Consider the following 17,786-nt stretch of genomic DNA (forward strand, 5'->3'; position numbering starts at 1 on the left):
AAAAAAATAAAATAAAATGGAGAAACTTATAGCACTCTGTACTAGAGAGGCAGTCGCGTACAAGCTTACAATAAAACCGAGAGTAAGTTCATGAAATTGTAGCACATATTAAAATATCATTTTCTTCCAGGGAATAAAGCATTCCTGGATATGGAGTGCGCCTTCAAAGACAATATGCCCACATCAATTACGACATCGCGGAAGAACGTGATCATCAATTCGCTAACTAGTGATGGTGGCTGGTATTCAGGTTCGTGCAGGCTGATCCAGCGGGAGTATCGACGAACAGATTTCACCTATGAGCTTTGAGGGTAAATAAGCTAACAACTGCAGAGAAAAACGGTCTACTGCGTGCCAACTATTACCTTCGAATAAGAACGTAAACTAGTAAACTTTAGTAGAGAGTAATGTACCTACTGACAATATTCCGTTCACCTTCGCTGCGTTCAAAATTGTCCAGAGTTGGCCTGTACTTACAATAACTAGAACCAAAAAAAGGTTATTTCAAACCACTGCCGCTTCTTCCAAGCCGAACTTGCGGCTATAGAAGAAACTGCTGAGTGCATACGGACAAGGAAAATTGCTTACAATGCTACTGACATACATATTCTTTGATAGTCAATTAGCTTTGACAGCTCATATGACTCTTTGTGCTCCAGCACATGGAGATAAACCAAACGATGAGATGGTGCGATGAGCTTACAAGGAATGGCCGCCTATGTATAAGTAAGAATTATTTTTCTAAGACTTTCAAGGAAATATGGAAACATGTAGACACCTGTAACATGACGAAACTCATGTGACCAGAATTTGGCTTTAAAATATAGCAGGAGTTTCTTAAGCTGGACAGAGGAAACATTTTTTTCGCCATGGGTCGGATGACATGTCACATCAGTTTAGGGAGGCTCGCGTAGAGACTAGTTTCTTAAGGCATACCATAAGAACAGCTGGAAGAGAACGATTAATAGATTAGTAGACCCAGGCGGAGCTACATACATAAATCGCTGCTACAACTACAATAGCAAAATAATAATAATATGTGTATCGTTTTGAATTTTTAGTCCAATGGAATCAATGTGCAATGGCCGGTACTTCACAATCTTATAAACTTCGTTACGGTACTTGTTAATTAGTTACTAGAGTTATACATATTTGCAGTCTAAATGCTTAATACTGTGTGCTCGATTCTCACTAAGTAAACATTTTAATATTGCAGTTTGCAATTTTTTTTTTATTTAAATAAGTGATGAGTCGATGAAATGACGAATTGAAATCGAAAGTGTAAAATCAATTAACTACGCATACATATGTATGTATGTATTTGCATTTCAGGCATTTATCCGATTTCTTTTCAAACAGGTAGAAGGATTAAGAAACAAAATAATATGAAAGATAACATAAAATACCAGCAGGTCGTTGACTTACAAAACAGAACTTTAATTGCTGAGTGAGTAAAATATGAAGATTAAATTAAATACACACATATGTACACAAATATATGTAGGTACTGTAATAAGATACTCGTATGTAAAACGAAATGTGATCGGGTCAAATGGACGAGCGTGTTAACTCGTTGGGTTTCATGCGGGATTCTTTCACAAGCCGGATGTGTGTACTTGCATATGTTGTTTTTTTTTTTTTTGTCGAGTCTTGATAAGTAGATGTGAAACTAAGCAACATTGGCAAGGAGATATCACAAGAGATCTGACTATTTACATATGTGTAACTTTAACCGCGGTAGTGCTTCTGTGCACTTTGTGGAAGGCGTTTATGCATAGCTTGCGCATAAATTATGAGAGCAGTAATTAGCCGGATTTCCACTGAGCTTTAAATTATAAACAATTTCAATCAAAAATTTGAGTATTGAAAATCCGGTGACATTACGTTAAAAATAAAAGTCATTAATCTGTTTCCACAAGCCATTTGTTTTGTGGTAAATTATTGTGGAAGTTTTTGTCATTAAGAAAGCCGAGTGAAAATTTGGTATAAAGTCGAGATTTTGGTAGGATATATTAAAAGCCTTACCTGGTTTTGATATTCTTTTCATAATATTTTTTGCTTCTCCTGTAAAATAGAAAATTTTTTGGTTAAGGCTTTCGTGAATTAAGGGGACGATATGCACATACATACGTATGTACATGTATGTGTTTACGTGCACTTAGTTTATAAAAAAGCGGGCAGCTCATTTTAATTTTTGTTGTTGTTATAATTCACTGCCCTTTTTGCTTTTGAGCATCCTCACCGCTGATTAAATTTCAAAGTTAATGAGCTGCTTAACCTTTCGGGTTATTATAAATTTCATAATTACAGCAAACTAATCAGTATTCAATATCATTTTGGCGCCAGTGATACATTATTGTCATGCTTCAGACATTGTTGTGATTTCAGCGACAAATTTGTTTACATAAAATTTAGATTTTAAACACAAAAGCCGCCTTGTTAATGAAATAATTTGCTAGAATTTTTAAGGCAGCTAAATAAATCTTGTCTTTTTATTTGACAAACATTTACTTAACAACAAATTATGTGCTGCTTTAAATTATGTGAAAATTGCCATAGTGGCGTACATACACAAAAAAATAAAAATTCACTTCAACAAGATTTTAAAGCCATCAATGAAATTCACGCTTATTGATTTAATCATTTCGTTATGAACAATTATTGTCATTCAAATGTATTTAAACACTATTTCACATACATACATACATACCTACACACTCGTCGCTAACAGCATTTGCCAATAGCAGACAGGTTTAAAGCCGCGTGGTGAAAATCTAGTTTTTTTTTCCAAACTTAAATTTTCAACGACGAACATGGCAAACTATAGCACATGTCATTAAGTGTGTTAAATCCTACGACTTTTTATGTACATACATACATACATACATATGTATGTATTAGTTAATTTAAAATCACCTCAAAAATGGGGATTAAATGTAGCGAAATTTATGTGGTTTATAAATTTTTTAGCATTTGTTATAAATTTATGACGGCTAGTATGACGCGTCAGTGCGACGCCAACTAGTTGCCAATCGAAATATAAATTCCTGCATAAATTTGCGCATTTGAAAGAATCTTTCTTTCACCAAAACTTCTTTCTATCGCCACGCTTAAGTGAATGTTACATTTCGGTGCATAAACTTAAATATTTCCTTTACCAGGAAGTGCTGATGATGACATTATTTCTTCTTGGTAGTCAAAACACTTATTTGTTATGCGAACTTTAATCAATTTTATGCAAAAATAATGTTGCTATCAGGTTTGATCGAATGAATGTCAGTTGGCATGACGTGATCTTGAGCCAGTTTTTGCGCAAGTGGAAACAAAATGTATTGGATGTGAGACGTCATAAGGATTTTTGGACCAACGCCCACATTGACCAAATTCATGTTTCATAATGAATACAGAAGTGTACGCAATGTATCTAACTAAATAATTATATCAGAGCAAAAATGTATATAGACTTTAATCAATAAATGGGTTTAGGTTACAACCAATACAAATCCTATGCAACATTTGAGAATAAGCCATCTGAGTAACCATGTGCTTTTTTAGCGCAGCAGAAAAATTCAGATAACTTTTGACTGTTATTGTTCTGAGCGAGAAATGCTGATTACTATTTTTTTTTATTTTTTTAATTCGTTTGAATAGAAAATAAAGGGTAATTTTTGCTCTTTGTTACTCGGGTTTTCGAAAGAAGCAAAGGCAAAATTTCAATGTCCCATTCGAAAAAACTCGCAAGAATCAAAACTCCGATTATTATAAGAAAAATCCCGGAATAAAATGTTTAAAAATTTTCTTAAAATTCCGGTAAGACTAAAAAACTGAAAAATCACGAAAGATTCCAAAAAAGCCCAAAAGGTGTCGAGGATTCCAAAAAATAAAATATAGCTAATGCCGAAAATTTCAAAAGTTGCCGAAAAATTCGGAAGAGTCTTTGAAGATCCAATACACAACAGTTTTCAAAAGTCTTAAAAGTTGTCGAAAAATTTGCGAAAAGTCCGTAACGCTCTCGAAAATTCCCAAAAAAATGGCTCGAGAATAACGAAAATTCTTTATTGCTTTCCTAAAAATATTACTAAAAGTCCAAAGCTTTTCAGAAATCCAAAACTAAATTAAGAAAGAATTTCGATAAGTCCCGCAAAATTTCGAGCAAATTGGTGAAATTTTCACAAAAGTTTCGAAAAAAATCTAAAATTTGGTGAGTGCAAAATAACCGAAAATCACAAAAAATTAAAAAAAAAAATTCTAAAGTTAGGAAAAAATTAATACACAACAAATTTCGAATATCCTCAAAGTTCCCGAAAACTTCGGAGAATAGACCCTAGCGCTCAAGAAAAATACCAACAAATTTTGTAATGGCTTGGGAATAATGAAAATTATTTATTGTTTTCCCTTTTAATTTTACGAAGAGAAAAGAAAGTTCAGAAAAAATCCCAAAATTGGCTGAGAATACCGAAAAGTAAAATAAGCACAATTCCTAAAAGTTGCGAAAAAATCTTGACAAACGAGGCAAATATTACGAAATTACCCAAAAAATTTCTAAAATTCTAAAAAAAAAGCACGAAAAAATCTCGTCAATACTGAAAGATCACAGACAAGTCCGAAAAAGTCCCAAATTCGCAGATAATACCCAAAAACCAAAGACGAAAAGTCTCTTAACATTTATAAACTATGGCCAGCACATTCTGTAGGAGGTTTTAGTTTGAATTTAATAAATAATTTCATGAGGATTCCTACAGATTGAAGGCGAAATAACGACAAGAATAAATCAATGGAATATATTTAATATGAAGCGGTTAGAGCGCCAGTAAAGAAGAAGAATATATGTATGTATTTATATGTTTTATTTGAACCCCCGTCCTAGAGCTTAAAAATCAATATATAAATAATTTATATAAATTTTTGTTCTTATTTTCTATGAAAATCTGTCCTAGTGTGTCAAATATTCGTACTTAGGCTAATTTCGTGGCAAAGTAAATAATTTAGTATATTTTTAATGAAATGCTAATATTTCTCAGATTTATGCGACAACTTAAAACTGAACCAATTGAAATACTTTAATCGCACTTTAATTCTTTTAAATACTAAATACATACTCAACAGAAGAAAAATAGCATAAAATGAAAACCGGTTATAATAAGTCTTAATGGCTACATGCCATAAAGATTTTTTTTGTTGGCATAAATAAAAATTTGTTATGATGCGTGAAGAATTTTAAAACAATATGAGAATCTAATCACCAACACATTCGTATTTGGTTTATCTGATAAATTATATGTATGTAAATAAGGTATACCAGTATGCTCATAGTCTACTACGGTAATAGTACATCTTTGGGCAATCGAAGCGGGGCTCAGTATCAACGCAGAAAAAAAAAACAGATATGGTACTCTGCGCCAGCAAATACAAGGTTCCGATCTAGTCCAAGTCTAAGCTGGTTGAGGAGACCCTTCAGGTGAAGCAAAATACAAAGTACCTCGGAATAATCCTCGATAGTAAGCTATCGTGGCGACTCGAGGGCGAAAAAGGCTTCAGTGGCATTCTATGCATGCAAAAAGATGCTGGGCTGCACCTGGGGCTTGTCGTCTCCTCTTTCTCATTGGATCTTCACGGCGATAGTCAGGCCAAGACGTTCCATGGGGTTACTGGTTTGGTGGACAGCATTGAAGAAGAAAACATTTGTTAAGAGTATACATAGAAAGTGTATATAGGCTATCAATGATCGGCGTGACAGGGGCACTTAGGACTACACCAACGGCGGCACTCTATACCTTGTGGCATCTCTTGCCGGCGGATCTATCGGACCAATTTATGTGCGAGTATTATGCTTACAGTATTATAGCGTCGCCTTTACTTGGACGGGCTGACTATGTGATCCCGGATCTGCACTTTGAGATGAACTTCGAAGCCACCATAGAGGTCGAAGATGGTTCTAAGATGGAGAAAGACGTAGAGGCATCAATCGTATGCGCGGAGCTCGGCCTCAACAAATCTTATAAACCGCCAAACTATTGCAGCATTTTCTAGGCGAAGGAACAGCACTCCAGATAACAAGCGGGTGAATCTCTATATAGACAGTCAGGCTGCAATAAAGGCGCTACTATCCCACAGCACTCTGAATTTGTTACATTCCAATAGTGAAATATATCTGTACTGGGTTCCGGGGAACACCGTGTAGCGGGCAACGAAGAGTCCGACAGTCTGGATAGAAGAGGTTCCGATTTCCCTCCAATCGATTAAACGGGAACTCGACATGTCCATGATCCGGAAGGCACAGAAGGCGTGGAAAAATATTTAAAGTCAAACCCGTCCGCTTTTTGGCAATTTGTTGATTCGAGAAGCAAAACTAATGGATTTCCTATGAGGGTCTATGAAAAACATAATTTATCAACACCCATTCTCCCCTCAACTTCTTCATCTCCCATTATAGGATTCTCGGTTTCGGAGGAAGATGTATTGCTTGCTATTTCATTATTGAAGCCTAGCTCGAAGCCTGACTCTGAAGGTTTTTCACCCATGTTATTTAAAAAGTGCTCTACAGCATTAGCTTATCCGTAAGACTGCGTGTTGTCCAGGGTTATGTGCAGAGAGTATGACATGAAACTCACGAAGCTTCTCCAACATTAAAGAATCTCCACAGAAAATATAGTGGTCGCGTACTATCATGGGGCATTGAAACGACACCGGTTTCTAGATCTCTGCCATTAGCAGTTTCCACCTTATCCGACACAGTATCATACCAATAGCTATTTTTTGAAGCCATTTGCTTTAAGGCTGACTGACTATAAAGTGGCGAAATGATGGTCCGTCTAGCAGAGCATCAAGGATAGCAGCCTCATACCACTGATGCATAACTCACAATCGGTTTGATCATAGAAATATATACCCATTGATGACAAACTCCACATTCCCTTCACTTTGGACAAACTCTGTATACTGTCCACTTTAAGAGCAGAGGAAAGAGGGCTGGCAATTATTCGCCTTCTATAGAAGAGTACAAAAATAGTTTTGGTTTTCATTACACCAAGTGTAATCATATTCAGTGTTCTTTGCACTTTACTGTAAACAACTGAGAGAGAAGGGCCTATAACGAGGCAGATCACACCATCTTCATCGGTGAGAGTGTAAATAGGAGAGTTACCGTTACGACGATACCATGGCGCCAGAGGTCGGTCTTGCTGAAGTCGCCTTCATTCGTCGCTGCCTTCGACGAATCGATGCAGGATCGGAATTGGGCATTGCCTCATCAGAAACAACCACACTAAGACCTTCGGTGGGAGTGGCAGTACTCTTGCGACGAACAGCATTGTTTGTGGAGGAGGAATTGTGGCAGGTAGTAGTGTATTTCAGTACCAATGTATCCTTAAAAATACCGCAGATAACCAAACGTGTCACCTAAAAAGACCTGGGCCTCTTATTAATATCACCGGCCGGTGAGGTACTGCCCACCACACAAGAGTCACCAGATCCCTCTCCTTCTCTTCTGCGCTAATGAAAGTGGAACCTGGTCGATAGCTAACGTTGTTAGCGAGCTTCTTGCAGGCGCCTTCCCATTTGTAAGCTCGTTTCCGACTCTAATGAAGAATTAATTGGTAATAAATATCTCACAGCTCTACTCCAGTATGCGCTTACGGCCATTGACATTGGAGTCTGGAGGCTTAAGTGAATGTTTGGGCGTCCAGAATCTGTGGTTGGTCCTGCCACAGTTACGGGTGGATTTCCACAATTGTAGTATGTGTTACTTCAGGTATTCAAATCCTTTTGTTTTATCGTTACAAGTTTGTCCCAATCTGTCAGAGTTAGGAGATATTATAAAGGGTATTTTCGCGTCAGGCTCACGCATGATGGCTACCACCACTGCTTGTGCGACGATACAAAGTTTCACATGGGTTCCTTAACGTCGAAGCAAGAGTATGAGTGGTCGCTCAATTGTAGCTGCGTAGCCAGAGGAAGAAATTTTCCCTTTGATGCTTTACAGATTAATAATATCAAAATATTCATTAACTTCAAGTATATGGTTAAAAAAATATTCAACCGGCATAGTCAGTCTTCGCAGAAATGATATAAATTACTTTTTATCTGCAATTGGATACTTCTCTTCCGAAATATATGTACATACACCCTCACATCTACGAGTAGCTTCCACAAAGCGCTACTAGTCATGCATAGCATACTATGCATACATATGTACATGTATGTAAGTACCTATGATACAATACTTCAGTGTTAGTCATACTTACATCCATATGTATGCAGTGCCAGTGCATTTAACCTATTTTTAGCACCTCAATGCTGCTACCCATCACAGTCGGTTGGGATTGGCAGCAAATCACAGAGTAGTCAAGATCTGTATCAGACACCAATTGGCAGCGTATATTAAATCAGACGCCATTGTGTCGCCATATAGACGAACTGAGACACTGAAACTAGCCAAACAACATAACTGATGCATTTATTGGATTTGTTTATGCGCTCCAATACGTGAGGTAATTTCATATTATTGCAAATCATACCTTTTCAATACAATAACAATGCTGGCAATGCATGATTGTGCAAAAAGAGGTTGCTGAAAAATAAATAATACTAGAGTTAAAACCGAAGGAATTTCAAGCATTTCGCAAATTAATTTATACGTTTACAAGCGTTTTTTTTTTACATTTTAAGGAATAACTTGATTTTTGCAAATAATTTCAGTGCATTTTTAATTCAACTTTTTTTTTGCTTGCTGGCTTCACCTTACTGTTAATACTAAAGAATTTACATTCATGTGCACACGCTACACTTCCATTGGCAATTACAGAGGCATTCAGTATGTGAATATGTACAACAATTTACCTACTCAAATTTCAGAATGTTTTTTCACGGGTACTGTGTGGTATTATTTTTTTTTTGTAAATTTTCTTTTCACTAAGGCTACCATAAAACCTCTTTTAGTTTATTCTCAGTAAATTCGTTGAATGTAGTAGTATCCAGTCAAGTACCCGTGCACTCAAGTAACTATTTTGCCAACTTTTCAGCACAAAAAACATTAAGTTGATCGAATAACCAAATTGCTGGCGCGCAAACACCAAATCTTCCGCATAACCGAAGAGATCGTTGTTCAACCAGTACGGCACTCAGTCAGTACGGCAAACAAGCTCTGAGCTATAGAACTTACAGAGCTCAACTCCAGATATACAGTTTAACAATTTTTTAACAACAATTTTTTTTGTTATTTAATTTTAGTTTTTTTTTGTCCTAAAAAATATACTTCATTCTTTAACAAAAACCATATTAATCCAAATTTCAAACTTTGTAAAATATTAAAAGAAAAAAAATTCAACAAACTTTAAAATTTAGTCTGAGCCTACACTCACCTTTTAATTAACCAATGGGCGGCGCTCTTAGTGTGTGTAAAATCATATTTTCTGGAGAACTGCACTTTTAATCAAAATGCCTACCGATGCAGCTCTCTAACACAAATTTATATTAGACAATTTGACACTTGTATGATTAAATATTTTATACCTGAATATCAGGTAAACCTTTTATTTTGGCAATGTATGCTTTATTCGTCGACATAATTAATTATTTTCAACAAGAGAGTATTCCAACAGTTACTGTATTTTGCAAAATCTGCGAAACGCATTTCTGGTGGCACATGTCAATTATGGCTTTGTTCCATTTTTTTTGCACAAAAATAATTCGCTTTAACCCAAAAAGCCATTAATAACCTTTCTGAAAACACAATGTGGACAAAAGGCTTAGACGCTCATAAAAAAAAAGATTTTATTTGTTTGGTGTAAATATGTATTTGTTCTTCAAACACATGCATTTTATTGTTTCAAATTCAATAAATTGCTAATGTTAGTATACATAATTATTTTCATACAATGCTTATTTAATAGATTAATACTCTTAGGGTTTCGCTTAATTTAATAATTACATATTTGGAAATAGTATTCTTTACAGTACAAATTCATACATATTTGCATTGATTTACATATTGGTACACAATCAAGCGAGTTTTTGCCAGCTATAGATTAAATTTCTATTAGTAGCGCCTAACAGCTGCGAACAACTTGCAAAGCATGTTATGCTCTCATTATGGACAGACATGGATGGGGTGGAGTGCAGATGCTGTGATTATCAGATTACGGAATTTTGGCTTCGGCCGTAACTGTGAAATTCATTTTTCCAACGGAAGTTGCTGAGAACGCCACAAATTTCTTAGAGACCACTTCTTAGAGAGCTTTTAGGTGCTCCTGGGCATCACGAAACTCTTAATGATATCGAGTGCTCTTCTGTATGGTGGGTGAAATAAAAATCAGCTCGTGTTGGACGTTTGAAGGAAGGAAGCACTGTTCGTGTCACGCAGCTGTATTTAAAAAATTTTTTGACACTTTTTACTTTTAGAATAAATAGCAATAAATTCAAAACACAATTAACATAGTAAATATGTATGTAAATAGGTATTTATTTATAAGCTAAAATAAAAGTCAAATAAATAAAACGATAAATTACAAAATTAGCACGTACAAGTCTAAGTTAGTAAATATGCATGTATATGTATGTATGTATGTCCGTAAAATAATATCATAAAACATAAATATTTTTGTAAATTAACGTATCCGTCCACTTTAAAATTTATCTTTCAGGTATTCCCCAAAATATCAAACACTTTGCACATTCTCCCATTTCTCTGTCGCCATGCGCTGCATAGTTAATTTGTTTATTAAGCGATTTTAGCATACAATTAGTAGGTAAATGTGACATTTCGCACTGTTTGATTAATAGTTATCGAATGAATAGGGCGCCAGTCCCTCTCGCTACATAAAAAATGAAATATTTGTGGATTTTCGAAGCTACCTTGCGGTATAACCAATTTAGTCGTATAAAAATATACGACCGTAATTAATGTTTTCTTAAGCTGGGTTTTTTGGACTTCACAATTTTTCTTCAAAGCAAAATAAAAACAACAAAAAGCAAAAAAAAAGTGAAACATTAAAATGCATGCAAGCAAAACGACTTAATAAAAAAACAAGCGACTAAAATTTGTCAAAAATATTTAACGGGTTCAATTAATTTTTGTGTATTTTTCTATGTACATATGCACATTAGATTGTAGGAAAATTGAGTCAAAAGTATTTTTGCAAGGCAATTTCGAAAAAAAAAAAATGTTGGCTGAACCCAAGGGTCTCCTTGTTTACATTTTTCAGTGACAGCTACATTCGGCAATATTTTTTTTTTTTTTAATAGTTCTACAAGCGCAACAGAAATATGTATTTCCTGAGCAAGAGTTTAATGATTTTTGGCGTGTTTTAACTTATTGACGTTAGGGTGGTACCTTAGAGTACAACTCCACAAAAAGCTAAGAAATAAGGTCTAGGGCATCGGTTTAAAACCGGTGGGTCGCGTTTAGTTTTTTTTTTGACGATTTTGTGCATAGTAAATTTTTTTTATGGATATTGTAAGACTAGTGGTAAAACATGATTTGCGGGGCTCATGAGCTTGTGGAATCGCCACTGCTTCAAAAACAAGAGTTGTCGCGAAATTTCCGCATCCGCAGAAACACTCAGTTTAGAGCCTCAGAACTATGCCCAGACGATAGTTGTTGTCATTGTATTAACAAAGTGTTTTTGGGGAATGATTGGTGGAGAATCTGCTCCTGGGGAAACGCGCAGACGTTAGTATTCATACGTAGTAGTCAAAACCAATGTAGATTTTACTCCAGTTTATCACAGTTTTTTCTATCCATTGTTGAAGTTTCCTCTTTTTGGTGAAAAATTTTATTATTTTTTATTACACGTTATATACTTTAATCATCAGACTGTTGGCGCCCAATCTACAACACGAAAATCAAGTTTACAGTACTTCCCGTTGTCAGCTTTCTGTTGCTGGATGCTATCTGTAATACCATTTCAGCCACGGGAACCTAGAACGGTAAGTGCGAATTAACAAGAAATACATAAATAACTTAAAATAAAACGTCCAATGCTCAAAATAAAGTTATTAAAATTATAAACCAAATGCTGTTTGAATAATGTGTATGCAATTCTATTTCCATTCATTATTCCAAACAAACAAATGCTGTTTGAATGAATGTGTATGCAATTCTATTTTCATTCATTATTCCTGGACTAGCGCCTAAAAGATGCAACTATGAATGCCTTCCGCCATTAGCTTTATTTTAGTCCAATACAGTTTCAGTCAATTGCCAACTTTTAGGCGTCCAGCGAAACAAAATGTTCATGATAAAAACATAGTAGGCAGAAAGAACCATTCTCTCAATTCGTGGGCCAAGATTTTTCTTTTTTTTTTTTAGTTTACCAGCATTTTAAAATCATCTAAAATTGAAAATAAAAAAATTATATTGTTCAAAATTGTACCCCAGCAAATCCAGCATGACCGAAACTCCCACACAAACGCAAATTTTATTGTGTTACTAACTAATTAACAACTGTAATAACGTTTGATAGAGTTGCTCACTGTAAGACGCGGCGCTTTTATACTTGAAAAACTTAATCTCAGCTGGAGAATAATCTTCCTTTTACTGATTGAATTATGTATGTATGTATGTACATATCGCACGTTTATTAATATACAGAATTATTTCAAAATTTCAATTTTGTGGGAAAACGCTATCAAAGTTTGAACAATTCATGCAGTTGGTGTACCAAAAGACAGATAGAAAGGCACATACCTTCGCCATTTTTGGGAAGTTGAGTCACCTGTTTGGCTGAACATATTCTCCTTATCAAGATTATTAATTGTATGATGAAATCTCCACAAACGTAAATTTTGAATTGCATTAAAAGTGCGATATGTACTTTGATAAACAATTACCTTAGAATGCAGAACATAGAAGTGTTTCTGTGTGTTTAAGAGTTTTTTTTTTTATTAAGTTCACAAGAGTACAATCAAATAACAATTCGGTCAGCAGCTTAGAAAATAAATATAGTCAATATATAATAGCGGTGGCAAAAACTGCTTCAGTGTATATGTATAAAATATAAGGTTTTTGCACAATGCACAAATGCATTTTCATTTTTTAAAACAGCAGAGTAGCCGGTTAAAATAAATATGCGTTTTTCAAACGAAAAAATGCGTACTTAAAATTTTTTTGTAACGTAGGTTCCCAGTGCATTTTTAATAAAAAAAACTATCAAATATTAATTGGATGAACTAATGTTTTTTATAAAAAGCTTAAGAGTAAGAGAATCAGAAAATGCAAGTAAAAGAAATAATACATTTTATGTATGTAGTTGAATTTGACAATGCGAGTGACCCAAAACTTTTTAGTATACTTGTTTGCTAAAATTCAAACCGTACATGTTTCTTTATGTATGTAGGTGCATGCCATTTATAATACATTTTAACCACCTGAACACTAAATGAAAATGTGTAGCAGCTTAACACTAGTTTAACAAATAGTTAACAATGTTTTGCGCCAAATGGCAATAATTGTGCACAACAGCAGTAGTATTTTATTTTATTCCACGCGAGCTATTAACTAGTATTAGCAATTTTCTTGCTACATATCAAAGTACAAATTACACTTTTTTGTCATACTAACTAATGTCCTACATATTATATTTTTAAAGTTGTCATTTGCCTACACAGCGCACTTTTACACATCCACACATATGTATGTTACTAAAATTATGTATTTAAAGTTCCCTACTACTTTGTATTAATATCTGTGTGCTACACTTCAATATAAATAGTTTGCTACTATAAGCTTACAAGCTAAATATGCTTTTTGGCTTCATATGTTTTTAAATTAACTATGCATGATGTTTGCTTTTTAACTAGTTCATTTAAATGCGGCTTGTACTGTTTAATGATGGGGATTAAATGATTCAGAGTTTCTTCAGTTGTTCGTAGGTAATGAAGAATATAATATTCCATGGGCCCATGCGCACCCATGTGGGTATAAATCCTTTGTAGAGCGCTAGCATACCTTCATTGCGGACGGTCTGAAGGTAAAGAGAAGATACAAATTATGAAAGAATTTAAAAACAACGCAAATTAGCATTTAAGTGGCAGAATTGGTTACTCACTTGCACCGCACAATCAAAACTACCTTTGTAAAGCTTTGGGGTTCTCCCCACCGCTACACCATCTACAATTGTTAAGTGTTTTTGATTCATAAGACGGGTCTGCAAAGAAAACAACGCATGTTTCAAATTACTTAGCTGCTCAACTAACAATATGAATAAATAAAGAATACGAAATGTATACCCGTATCACATCTATAGGTGTCGAGGCAATAGCGCTGCCCAAACTGGCAATAAAGCTTGAACTGCAAGTACGGAAAAAATACAAAATAAACATCCGCACAGCTGCTTTTCACTTATAATTTACTCACATGAAGTGATTAGCTACATGATCGCCAAACGCATTCATCAACTGCATTTTACAGAAATCATAAACAGGCAACTCGACTGAGGCAATAATAACGGCACGTTGTGCGGTGGGGCCAACGCCACACCATAGGCCGCGCACACCCTCATACCGGTAGATTTCTAGAAATGAGCCCAGCAAACCATGCTTATGCACTCCTTTCCCGTGCACTTGCATGCGTACTTTCAGCACATCGGTGGGATTGGCAATCGCAGAGGAAACTGCACCCGCTGTTGCCGCACACAAAATATTCGCCCATACACGTTCAGCGCCCGTTTCACGATCGATTAGCAAACCATGATTATTAGCATACTTCTTGAGTGTGTAGTAGGTGCCGAATTTAATGGTGCCATAGGTTGCCTGACGCAGTACAGCTGGCCAAATGCTGTGAGAGTGATATCAGAAAATGTTTTCACTAGATATTTGGTAATTGTAAGCGAAAAATGTATATACTGTTACTCCCAAAATTGAGCGTACGGCCCTCTTCTGTTAATATTCGCAATGTTTTACATGCAAAAAAATTGTTTGTTAATTTTGTATTAAAATATGGCTTATATTTTAGCAAACTCCATTTAAATCCAAGAATGATACTGTGTACACACAGGTAATTTTTAGCAAAAAAAACCGACTTCAACTCATAAAAAATATATATATATACATCTCATGATCCACTGATTGGATCTTAACCAGATTAGTATGGGACACTACCTTTCCGATGCAAAACGAATTATCGAAATCGGTTGACGTGGTCCAAAGTTATGCGGTGACATACAAAAAAAAACTAATAAAAAAAAATTCAAAAATATTCCGACGAACTGATAACCTCCTCCTTTTTTGGAAGTCGGTTAAAAATTTTAGCATGTAAAATATTGCGAATATTAACAAAAAAGAGCCGTACGCTCAATTTTGGGAGTAACAGTATGTATTTAAATGATTTATGTATAAGAAGTATAAGCGATGTAGCAATAAGGTAAGTATTATGGTTATTTATAAAACGGTCATGCCCTAGTCGCTTGCTACATACATTTTGTTGTATATTTCACGAAAATCCTAATGAACAAAAATCACAATGATTTATTTGTTTATATTATAAATTAGATTTTATTATGACTAGCTGCAATTAGTGAAGCGGACGCTGATTTATGGCTGAGATAATAGCTAATGGCGATCATTTCAGTGGCCGAAACAATAAAAGGCAATTTACTGTTTTACAGAATTGAAAGGAAATCTTATCGTAATTATTATTTAATAACGAGTAGTGAAACACATAAACAACAAAAGAGACAAGTAAATGATTAGATAAGAACATTATGCCGCCACTCATATTTAAATTAAAATTAAAATAAAAAAATAGCTACAGCATATTTTTCATTCATGGTTTTCGGTAAAAACAGAATGTGTATAAAAAAAAACTGCAGCAGTATTATTCGATAGTGAATATCTCCGCATATCATAACATTTATTCCATTGAATTTTAAAGCGTGTTTATAGCTTTAATGAGTCTCCTATGATTGATGAAACCCGTGACTTGCTATTTATAAGCCTTATTTCTAGAGCCTGCGTTTCTTTAATGACAGAATGCTTGATTATCTCCTTGTAAATTTTGAAAGACCAAATAAAATTGCTGCATAAAGCAAATACCAACTGATATACTCTTGCCCGCAGCTGTATCAACTGAAACACAGGGAACATTTTGTAAATGAAAATTTCAGAAAACAGCTGAAAGTAAAAATAATAAATAGCCACACAATATTAGTACGTGAATCTCGGTGCTTACATGCAGACAGCCAGAGCTGTTTGTCTTGTTTTTGTTACAAAGCCTGAACAAAAAAAAAAAAACTGAAAAGCGATGATTTTAATAAAAATGATTATTTTGCGACTTTCTACATATAAACATATTTGTGTGTGCATGTTAAATAACGCTATATATTCAAAGTATAATTATTTAATTAAAAACTTGATTTCAACTAAACCAATGACACACATAAATGCATATTTAAAATCTGAATTCGTTTGTTTGTATTCTTGTTAAAGACTGCACTTACCCCGAGTATAGCGCTTTTAATCCCTCCTCTTGCGATATCTTAATGAATGCGTCAGTCATTCCACGATACCGCAATTGCGAAAATGTTTGATCAATTTTTTGACCTTGAATTTGGAGGCGCGTTTTTGTTGTATCGATCGGAAAAGTACCTGTGGGGTGTAACGGGAAAAGGAAAATTATATAAATAAAATCGTATTAATAAGCGTACAAACGCACAAACAGCACGGACATATGCATACATGACTGGAGCAAAAATAAGCACGAGATAAGCGTGTCGTTGCGCTGTGCTAGCAACAACGTCAATTATCGCAGCGCAAAATTGCTACCTACAAATACGCTGCGATACGGTGTGACAGCGCTTGTTTACCCACTTATCTACATACATACATATGTATTTACACATACAATAACTTGGAAATAATACGTTGTGTACATGTAAATAAACATAGCGCTCTTGCGTCATGCTGGACTCATAAATAAGGAGAAAATCACATTTGTTATTTTCTTTGTTTATAATTGTTACTACGCTTCATATTGCATTTTATAGCCTTCTAGACGCAAGAAGTACGTCTTGGCACTCACCAAATTCCGCTGTGATTGACGCAAGTCCACCATAAACGAATGGTCGCCAATCCTTTACCTCATTCATGGGCACTTGCTGCTTCCGACGTGACTGTGTTTGTGACTGTTGTTGCTGAAGATGATGGGGTTCCGGCTGTTGAAATTCCGTCGTCGTTGTTCCTACACCTTGCATCACACGTGTCGGTTCGTATTATTTTCTAATTATTATTAATTCTATGCGCGCATACTATATGTTTACACAGCTTTTATTTTCGCTTAGCGCTCATTTATAAATAACCACTGAGCGCCTTTGTAAATAATCTATCTGATAAGGTTAGAATATTTTCACATATATTTCTTTTTTATTGTCGTTCGCTCATTCACGAAAACGGCAATCAGCTGATTTGAAGAGGAGTATGTTCAGTGAACTACATTTTCTTAGGGTTGCATTTGGTTTAAGAAATATTTTAGAGAGCCAAAGAACGTAAATGTATAACCAAAGAACGTAAATGTATAACAAAGAACGTAAATTTACGTTCTTTGCAGGAAGTTACAGGAAAAATGATCCCGTACTCCCAATTCCTCCAAAATCCTGCAAATGAGAGCGATTTTTTGGAGAGCTGTGTAGAGAATGGAATTGCAAGATTTTACCCGGACCAAAGAACGTAAATAGATTTACCTTCTTGGCTTCTAGGAGAGCGGCAGGATATGAAACGAAGCTCTGCAAACAAGTTCCGCAAAGTTGTCATTGCTGCTGGAGTTCGCTTTATTCCCGCTGGATGCAAATCGGGTA

General features: G+C 35.1%; 1 protein-coding gene across 2 annotated transcripts; it reads right to left on the reverse strand.

Moving 5' to 3' along the window:
- Positions 1-13,118: 13,118 nt before the first annotated feature.
- On the reverse strand, positions 13,119-17,437 carry LOC118739605 (mitochondrial uncoupling protein Bmcp-like). 2 transcript variants are annotated; one of them, XM_036471033.1, is made up of 6 exons: positions 17,015-17,425; positions 16,434-16,581; positions 14,354-14,773; positions 14,227-14,287; positions 14,046-14,144; positions 13,119-13,961 (listed from the first exon to the last, which is right to left on the reverse strand). In XM_036471033.1, exons 1-6 carry the CDS (start codon positions 17,184-17,186, stop codon positions 13,845-13,847), a joined length of 1,017 nt encoding a protein of 338 aa, XP_036326926.1. In that variant the 5' UTR covers positions 17,187-17,425; the 3' UTR covers positions 13,119-13,844. The 2 variants fall into 2 exon arrangements, with proteins under 2 accessions (XP_036326926.1, XP_036326927.1); XM_036471034.1 differs by having other exon boundaries at positions 13,852-13,961; positions 14,069-14,144; positions 17,015-17,437.
- Between the last annotated feature and the right edge of the window lie 349 nt (positions 17,438-17,786).

Source organism: Rhagoletis pomonella, unplaced genomic scaffold (genome assembly GCF_013731165.1).
Source record: "Rhagoletis pomonella isolate Grant_MI unplaced genomic scaffold, Rhpom_1.0 Rhpom_scaffold_00005, whole genome shotgun sequence".
Taxonomy (NCBI): Eukaryota; Metazoa; Arthropoda; class Insecta; order Diptera; family Tephritidae; genus Rhagoletis; species Rhagoletis pomonella.